At 36.7% G+C, this 9,967-nt stretch overlaps 1 protein-coding gene across 3 annotated transcripts in view; it reads right to left on the bottom strand.

Moving 5' to 3' along the window:
- DNAJC13 (DnaJ heat shock protein family (Hsp40) member C13) overlaps positions 1-9,967 on the bottom strand; it is a 123,502-nt gene that overhangs the window by 19,350 nt on the left and 94,185 nt on the right. For all 3 annotated transcript variants that reach the window (XR_001818295.2, XM_017505696.2, XM_017505697.2), the window contains 5 exons: positions 8,116-8,293; positions 6,250-6,341; positions 4,712-4,811; positions 2,867-2,941; positions 2,546-2,658 (listed from right to left, as the gene is read on the bottom strand). Coding sequence is in view for 2 of the 3 variants with exons in the window: in XM_017505696.2 (XP_017361185.1) it covers positions 2,546-2,658; positions 2,867-2,941; positions 4,712-4,811; positions 6,250-6,341; positions 8,116-8,293 (558 nt within the window). In the remaining variant the exon portion in view is untranslated. The remainder of the gene's footprint in view (positions 1-2,545; positions 2,659-2,866; positions 2,942-4,711; positions 4,812-6,249; positions 6,342-8,115; positions 8,294-9,967) is intronic.

Genomic DNA, 9,967 nt, shown 5'->3' with positions numbered 1-9,967 from the left:
AGCGTGGGTAACAAGAGCGAAACTCTGTCTAAAAAAAAAAAAAAAAAAGTACAAATGGACAATAAGCACATGAAAACATCATTAGCTACCAGGGAAATACAAAACCATGCTTTATCACATCACACCTACTAGGGTGGTTGTAATAAAAGATATAACAAGTGTTAGAGAAGAAGAGAAATGTATTGCTGGGGGAATGTAAAATGGTATAGCCACTTTGTAAAACAATCTGACAATTCCTCAAAAGGTTTAGTATGTTACCATATGACCCAGAAATTCCACTAATAAAAACACATGTCCACACAAAACCTGTACACAAATGTTCACAGTAGTATAATTTAGCAGAGCCAAAAAGTAGAAACAATCCATGTGTCCACCAAGATAAATGGATAAGCAAAACATGAAATATCATTTGGCAATAAAAAGAAATGTACTAATATTTGCTATAACACAGATGAAAACATTAATCTAACAGACAGAAGCCAGTCACAAAAGACCACATATAGCATGATTCTATTTACACAAAATGCCCAGCATTTGGCAAATCCATCCAGAAGAAAATAGATTAGTGGTTGTCAGGTGCTAGGGGAAAGGGAGAGTAAGTGACTGCTAATGAAAATAGGGTTTCTTTATAGGTTGATGAAAATCAAACCTAAAATTATGGTTGCTTAATCTGTGAATATACTAAAAACCGCTGAATTGTACACTGGGTATGTGTGAACTGTAAGGTATGTCAATGATATTATTAGCTCAAGAAAACTGTTATCAAAATGGGGAGAAAAAAAAATTGGCCAGGCACAGTGGCTCACTCTGCAATTCCAGCACTTTTGGAGGGCAAAGCTGGTGGATTGCTTGAGCTCAGGAATTTGAGGGCAGCCTGCGCAAAATGGCGAAACCTTTCCATCTCTACAAAAAATACAAAAATTAGCCAGGTGTGGTGGCACGTGCCTGTAGTCCCAGCTACTTGGGAGGCTGAGGTGGGAGGATGGCTTGAGTCTAGAAGACAGAGGTTGCAGTGAGCTGAGATTGCACCATTGCACTTGCAGCCTGGGCGACAGAGCCAGACCTTGTCTCAAGAACAAAAAAATTTACTGACCCCAGCTCTAAAATCTCTTGCAGTTAAGGAGCTGATACTTGTGTTTTTTCTAGACAGAAAATTTCAGTGTAAAAACAGTCAGCTTGATAAAATTTGTCCCTCATGTATTTCAAAGATCAATAATATAATTGAAAAGTTCAGTCAATTCCAGTACATATTTAAGCATCTAAAACACTATTGAAAAAATATCTAATATTAGAAATTACAGTTATGTGCTACCTACCTTTAGATTAAAGAAAACTCAATATTAAATATCAATATTAGCTATTTTATAGACCCTGCTGTAGGCTTCCAAATGTAATGTCCCTTGTCTCATCAACCCTGCTGAAGACTATTAACTTATTACCGAAGTAAAACTGTTTCAGGTCCTATGACAGATTCTCAATACCGAGATTGAAAGATCAAGCAAGAAAACCACAACTGAATCCAGTTTGTTTTATTAATGTAAAAAAAAAAAAAAAAAAGTTTTTAATTAGCCTTGGTCTTTTTTTTCCAAACTCAACTTTACATGTAGGCACAATGTGTACTAGGGAAGCCACTCTGGCTTTAGGTGGAGGTAGGGGATCTTAGCCTCCTCCTTACCCAAAGTGCCTTTGTGGACTTGCTTGAATAATGATCCCTAGATATCAGTCCTAATAGGCTTTAAAAGAATCACTCTGGGAGCATGTTAAGAATGGAGACTTCTGGGCCCCACCCTAGATCCACTGGATCAGACTCTGGGACTCCTGTGCCTTTATTTCATGGTTTCCCCTATGATTCTGAGGCGCTGCTTTGTGGGCAGACTCTGACAGAGGATGCTTCAGTGAGCACTACTTGTGAAACTGATTTAGTAATAAAGGGATGTTGATAACACTTGTGTCTCCATGAAATTCTATTCAACTATTGTTTTAACAGGCTCCTGCTCTCCAAACTGAACCATGGATCCAGAGATTATCTGGTTAACTCCAGATTTGGAATAAAAGATCTCCCTGCAGAGCTGGGAGGCAGAGGTGTTGTTACACTCATGTCCCTATAATAATTCACTGCTGAGGGTTGGCATGTCCTTAATAATTCAGGTGTGGAATGTAAAAGACACAAACCACCATCCCGATTAGTTATCTCCACAGGCCAACCCTTGCATTCTGAAAGTCTAACTTATCTTCTGTCATAGTCTTGATATACTTTTTGTTCTCTCTGTGAGGGAGATGAACAGTTTATCACCATAATCCAAACAGTCTCTTAAGACTTTTCAATTCCAGTACGGGATTCCCTGGCTCTAGTTTTCTCAAACAGCATATGATATCCTGTGTAGAACATCTAGTTAACAATTTCAGGAATGTCGATTTTCCAACTTTCACATCAAATAATTTCCTTATCCTCACCATCTCAGTTTTAGTAAACTTTACAAAATCAGCATCAAAGTAACAGAGCTTTAATACTTAATTTCCTTTCAAGAACTTATTTTGTGCCTACCTTTGGACCTATTAGCTTATCTGCTGTCATTTTGGCAAAAAGTTCTGCTGTTTGGGCTCGAACCTGTGGATGTGTTGAATTGCAGAACATATCCAGTAAATATATCAAAGCTCCTAAAAGAAATAAGAATTAGTGCTGATATTATACCTAAAGAATTTGACTTTTCTACTCAGAATTCATCTTCCACCATATTTCAACTCACTGTAGTTTAAAACTAAACATTCCAAAGCATTTTTCTAGTTTACCAGACTGTATAATGTAACTCAAAATAAGCTTCATTATATGGTGCATGACTAGCTAAAAAAGCACTCTATACATTACCCTTTGCCATTGCTTCTTTGATTATTTTTGTACTTGATGTCAAAGCATAGAGAGTTTCCAGAACAAGCTGACGACCTGCAGAGTAAAAGACATTTCAAGGAATGCATTATCAGGTTAGCTTCTATTTACTTGGCACCAACTCTGTGCCAGGAACTTAACTAACTAGATGTTCTGCACAGGATATCATATTTAATCTTCATAATAACCAGCGAAATAAGTATTTTCATGGCCATGTTATAAGTGAGGAAGCTGAGGCCCGGTTTAACCTGCCCAAGCTCTCACAGCTAGTGAGTGCTATAACTGAGTTTTGCATGCAGGTCTGACTCCAAAGTCCATACTCATAACTACTATGAAAACCTGTCTCCTACCTCATTGTTCACTGCACATCCCAAAATCTTCTAATTTCCTGATACCCAGAGGATACTCTAATCAGGCATCTAAGATTTTTACTTGGCACTACTGTCTTGGTGGGGAAAGAGTAGAAAGTAACAGTCATGAGACCAGGTTTCCATTCTAAGACTAAGTTGTATCCTTCTGGACAAAGAAGATACAATTATATGCATATGCAAGTATACATATTATATGCAAGCACAGGTTACTGACTTAACTCTTCTAGAATCAAATGAGAATGACAGGTAGCCAAAGGAATAACGTGTTGGCAAATAAGGTAGAGGCTGAAAAGTATTAGGCTGAGATGAAAACAACAACAGTAACAATGTACCTGAGCAAACAGTGTAATATAATTTCATCTGAAATCTGAATGACACAGAGAGTAGGCTGAAATGTCTGGATGCCAGCTATTTTCACTTTAAAACATTTACTGGACTATATAAAGTTATACTTTCAAATTATGAGCTCGTAACATTATTTACTTCACCAACCATTTTAGTTTTGCATTGTTTGAAGTCTCACAAAGCTATTGTAAACCAAGAAAAAAGAAAAACCAACTAAGGTTGCAGGTATGATAAAAAATAATCTGCAAATGACTTTACAAAGCTGCCATTTTAAAGAGCTATTTCAAGCATATCATGTATTCAAGAAAAAAAAAATTTCCACAGAAATTCAACTCAATTTACCAAACATAAATGCCAAACATAAGCAAGCCACTGGTATATAAAATGAACGACAAGGTTCCTACTGTTAAGCAGGTGGACAGACATGAAATCAAGATTAACATGACTTCAAAGGGATTGGCAAAGCCAACTAAGCAATGTATTCTGATGGTTATTGGTGAATTTGGAGTTATATTGTAGTTGCCTACAAACGCAATATTCCTGCCTTTGAAAAGCAATCTCAGGGTTGGTTTTAGCACAACTACAAACTATTACACTAGATAACTATATAGTTTCTGAGGAACCAGATTAGGATGGGCTGTATTCAGGAAATAAGGCTGGTATATTTTTTAAACCACCCTGGTATTTTCTTATTAATATCAAATCAGTAAAACACAAAGTACACAAAATTGAACACCAAGGTAAGTACACGGCCATCTGTATCTTAAGCATGTTTTCTATCATCCACAATTACTTTTAATAAACCATAAAATTTTAGTTAATTCTCAATTACTCATGTGTAGATTTCAACAAACTAAACATCTCAGGTTATTTTCCATTGGTTTTGGACCTCTCTTACCCCCAACTTTTAACTTTTGACATGGAAAATGCAAGAGAGTAATCTATGTGAAACATAATTAGGAAGACAAACCTAGTGTAAAGAACACTTCCAAACTAAACTTCTAAAACTAAACATAGATGGCATTTGTTTAAGGTTTTATATCAACAATGCAACAACTCCCTTCCATGGGCTGATCTTGCTGTGGTTTCCCAAATTAATCTGTATACATACTTGATGGCAATGAATGTAGAAGAGCCAATAAACTGGACAAAACCATTGAATCAGCAATATTGTTGACACAGTCTTGGTTCGATGTCACTATATTCACTACCTGAAAATTAATCAAAGGATATTAAAATTTCAGAAATAATTTTGATTCTAAATCAAGTCATATAGACTATACAAGTGAGACAAATGCTTGGGGGACAAAACACTTAATTTTTAGATAAGGGTTTAATTTTAAAAGATTGTCTTCATTACTTTAATCTTTTTGGAAATAATACCTTGAGGTTTCTAAGAAGCCTTCAATCCTATACCCATAATGCTCTAGAACTAAGGTATACACTGTGGTGTTCTCCGATTACAGATTTTGGGTAGAGGCTGGTAATTAGGAAAACAATGATTCTCACTTGCTAGGACTTTCTTTTAACTTTTAGAGGAAAAAAAGTAATTGTCTTCAGTGCTCAGCACAACAGATCGGGGTTATCTTTCTATTATAAAGAAACACATATGCTTTTCTTTCAGAAAGGATGACCACTCAAATCTTTTAGAGTATACATCTAAAGATCACTGGTCAGCATCTCATTCAATATATCCTAGATTTAAAAAGTTACAAGATGCTTGAAGGAATTAAGTATGGAAAGAAGGTTTTCAATTTAAATAACTTGCTTCTTAAGCTTTTTGACCAATTTCAAGTTTTTTGTTCTATTAAAAATCTCTTTTAAGCCAAAATTTTATCTAAGAGTATGTTACACAAATTATTTGTAAACCACATATATACTTGTTACTACAGGGTTGCATTTGGTGTTCTTTGTAATAAACTGTGTTACAATGAGCAAGATCTCAAAAATAATCCTGGGAACTCTGGGTTGCCTGGCAAACAACTACCTGTGACTAGGAACTTCCTGCTTCTTTCAGAAGGAAAGGCTACATCTAAACAGCATCCCATGGGACCAGTGGCTTCAATATCCTGAATAAGGGGACTCCAACTTCTCTTGGACTCTTAAGGCCCACAGTGGTTTTTTTAGGCAACTCCTAAGAGCAGCACACCCAGGTGCCTGTCTGTAATCCTCACAGAAAAGGTAACTTTTGTATTAGATTTGGAAGAAGGGAGATTAGTTGAGAGGGAGGGACAAGGATCACTTCTCTAGAATGCAAACCCAGAGTATGCAGCCAACAGATATGGCCTCAATATGTCTCTCTGTGGGAACATAGCAATCAGGGAAAACCTGCATCTTCATCTTGCTGATGTGTGGCTTCTAAGCTTCCGCAGTAAAGCCCATTCCTTAACCCACACCTAACACTGTATAAGACTATCCTAAGCCCTAATGCATGACAGAAAGAGAACCACTTTGAACAACATTGTGCAAAATTCACTCTTCTAACTGAACATGTTAATTCAAATTTCAAAAACATATTGATGTGGCTTAATAGGCAAAATAAAAAAACAAAAGCACACTTCAACTTCAGATAATGACTGATCAAGACTCAAATTATACACGGTAAGTGGTAGGGAAGGTAACATGCTTTAGTTCAAAACTTTTTTTTACCTCTAAAGCCAACTGCTGCACTTGACCAGCTCCATGAACTCGGAGAAGAGAAAATATCAACTTAAAGTGCCCAATGCATTCACTCTCAGAACCTAGAGAGTAAGAATAAAATGGTTTTTTATTTCCAAGAGATGTTTCAAATTATATAACTTCAGAAAACCAATATACACTGTTGTTTACTGTCAATTTTAAGTCTCTGATAACCCTTTCTAAACATCTGTGACGTGAAGTAAGTGGAGGAACTCTAAGCAACAAGTCTTAAAAGGCAAAAAGGTATTAGAGCTTCTTAGGTTTATTTGTTTTCATTCCCATCCCCACCCCTAACCCTCAGGCTAAAAACAAGAGCTTTATCAAATAAAACAATCCAAATATAGCTCAAAAACCTAAAGTATAAGGTAATAATTTTACTCTTTACCTTCAGACCTCAGGGTTATGCCCTCAACCAAATTATATTTTGGGAGACTCTGACATGATTTGGCTTTTAACTAAAACTAGTTAGAACTCTGCCACTTAATTATAATACAAACAAACTTGTGAAATACAAAGCACTCCTTGTGAAAATATATAAAATGAAATGGTATTTCCATTCCTACCTACCTCAAATCCTAATCCCATATATTTACTGCCATTTTGTTGCTATAAAAACATTAAACAAGTTTTGTTCAGCATATTCTTCCTCTTCCATATGATAGTAAAACATACAGTGTAATTTGTAATCTTTTGAGGACTCTTAAGATAACTCAGTAGGACTCCTTCAACTTAAAGAGTCTGAGAATATTCTATAAACACATTGCTTTTAAATTCATTTTCAAACCACTTCTTAATGGGGAATAACTGTCAAAAGACATCAGTGACACACAAACCACAATTCTAAAGTTCAAGAGAGAGTTAATTCTAATAAACTTTATAGATACTATGAGAATTTCTGTGCAGGCCTTTCTTCAACTTTTTATAAGTTCCAAATCAATAGTCTGCTCTACTACAATTTCTTTGTACCTAACATACCACTAGTAACATTCTACACTTTGACAACTTCAAACAATAAAAGACAAAGTTTTCCTCAGATTTTATAACACTGTCTTTATTAACATCCCAATGTACATCTTGTGAATGAGTAGTTTTCCCGATAGTTAATTACTGTTGGTTATTTTATTTTAATAACTTTTTGGCAATAACCCAAAAGTCAGAATTTTAATAGTACTTTAATACATACTAAGAAGAGTAAAAATGGACCTGAAAGATAATGTTCAGTGTTACTGAAAAAGACCAAGTAATTTAAATTGAATTTGCATTATTTTAGGTTTATATTCTCTATTTATTATCGAGTTGAAAGAAGCTGTTGGGTTTTCACTCATCCATCTCCCTGAAGTCAGGCTAAAGGGATATTTTTGGACATGTCCTCTTTATGATGCTGAAGAGTAGGAACTCTCACCTCTTTATTTCAATTTGTATACACCAAAAACTTCAGGCAATTTTTCAAAAACACAAGTGCCCATATGCACAAGGCACTGGTTAGGGACTGGAAAGGAGGCAAAAATTAGATCACGTATTAAATAATCTAATTCAAGCACTTACGTCATCAACGTGAAAATTTATACCATCAAACTATTCAATTATTCTGCCTTTTCATCTCATTCACACACGTTTTCATAAAGATACAAATTTTTCTTAACATGGTGCCTTAACCTCTCTCCCCAGCTTATCTTTTATTGTAAAAATATTACAGGGTCAATTCCCTGTAATGTTATATTAATACATTATAACCAAGTATAATTTTCCCTGAGTTTCCCTAATAAAATTGATTATTGGAATTTTTAGGGCTCCTGTGTTATATGGGTCTTACCAATCAAAGGTGTAGTTATATACCTGGATTATATTTTATGACATTTCTCAGAGCCTCCAAAGCCATTTCTACTCTTGGTAAGCGGTCTCCATGTTGCTCTGACTCCACTTTTGCAGCATGTGTGATGGCCATGAATGTGTGCAGGTACTGAGCCTGGGAGCCTATATAATCCAAGAGACTTGCAGCAAATGCTTTTGGAACCTAAATCAAAGCAGATGAGTATTTAAAAACATGGGTTCCCTAAGAAATAATTTAACATGATTAAATTATACATACATATGAATACACCTGTGCATTATGTGGTGGGGGTGGGGTGGGCGGACGGTATGTAGAGGACAGGAAACATTAGAAAGTATTTCTCAACTTCCAGAGATCTGATGGACTCCGATTAGTATCTCAGCAAAACAAATTCAGAGATAAGAATACCTCCTCCGTTTATCAACTGAAGTAACTGATAGTATGATACAGAACTTCTAAAATTTGATTGCATTTTTATAATTAGAAGTTATATAAAATTTAGAACATAAATTCAAAGGACAGTTTTCAAAGGGACTTCACAAGTCATTTAACTCATTCTGCTTAATAGTAATTTACATATATATACACATTATTTTGTGGTAAGTGATATACATTATGGCTTAGTAAATTTTTCTTCTAGGAGCAAACTCTGAAACAAAGCTTCATTTCTTTCCTTTTTACAAACAAATCAACCACCAAACCCTCTTTGCCACCTCCTACAAGCCAGGTGCAGTGGCTTGCACTTATAATCCCAGTTACTTGGGAGGCTGGGACAGCAGGACTGCTTCAGTCCAGGAGTTTGAGACCAGCCTGGGCAAGATAGTGAGACCCCCTTCTTTAAATAGAAAAGAAACAAAAAATGACAGCAAAAATTTCCTATATGATCCCCAAGTACTCAGAAGAAGCTCTTCAGTTGCTTCTGGAAGTGATTAGGAATCATCACAAAAGATGATCTGATGTGACTTCAGTCATCTTAAAAAAATCTTTATTTTCAACCTGTATTTTCTCCTAACATTGGCCAGAGGAGGCCTCGTGTCTGGTGGTGTGATATCCCCTGTGATGAAATTAGCCTATAACTGGCGTTGTATATCCATGAAGGACTAGTGAGTTAAAGGTAAATAAACATGAGCCAGTGGGGTAGGGTAGCAGTAGGCATAAAATATAAGGAACAGCTGGGCAAGGAACAATTTCTTTTTCATAAACTTCACAAAATTGAATTCTTCAACAATCAAGATAAAGAGGTTCACAGGCTATCAGTGGTCACCCCATCACAAGCATTTGGTATTATTTCAGGTATTATTTCAATGTATAGACATACCTTAGAGATAGTGTGGGTTGAGTTCCAAATCACCAAAATAAAGCACATTTTTTGGTTTCCCAATGCATATAAAAGTTATTTTCATATTCTACCGTGGTCTATTAAATGCACAATAGTATCATATCTTTAAAAAACCTATGTACGACAGAAGGGGTCCTGGTGATGAGTGCCGCGTTCGCTCCTTGAGTCCACTTGCCAGCCCGCCGTCCTCCGCCGCCAGATCCCGCACACTCGCCCCTCTCCTGTACCAGGAACTTACTACCACCAGCACCATGCCCTACCAATATCCAGCGCTAAACCCGGAGCAGAAGGAGCTGTCTGACATCGCTCACCGCATCGTGGCCCCGGGCAAGGGCATCCTGGCTACAGATGAGTCCACTGGGAGCATTGCCAAGCGGCTGCAGTCCATTGGCACTGAGAACACCGAGGAGAACCGGCGCTTCTACCGTCAGCTGCTGCTGACAGCTGATGACCGGGTGAACCCCTGCATCGGGGGCGTCATCCTCTTCCACGAGACACTCTACCAGAAGGCGGATGAT

This window comes from Cebus imitator, unplaced genomic scaffold (assembly GCF_001604975.1).
Source record: "Cebus imitator isolate Cc_AM_T3 unplaced genomic scaffold, Cebus_imitator-1.0 Scaffold340, whole genome shotgun sequence".
NCBI classification, from domain to species: Eukaryota; Metazoa; Chordata; class Mammalia; order Primates; family Cebidae; genus Cebus; species Cebus imitator.
The sequence above is the reverse complement of the archived record's forward strand: the minus strand, read 5'-3'. Positions and strand labels throughout refer to the sequence as shown.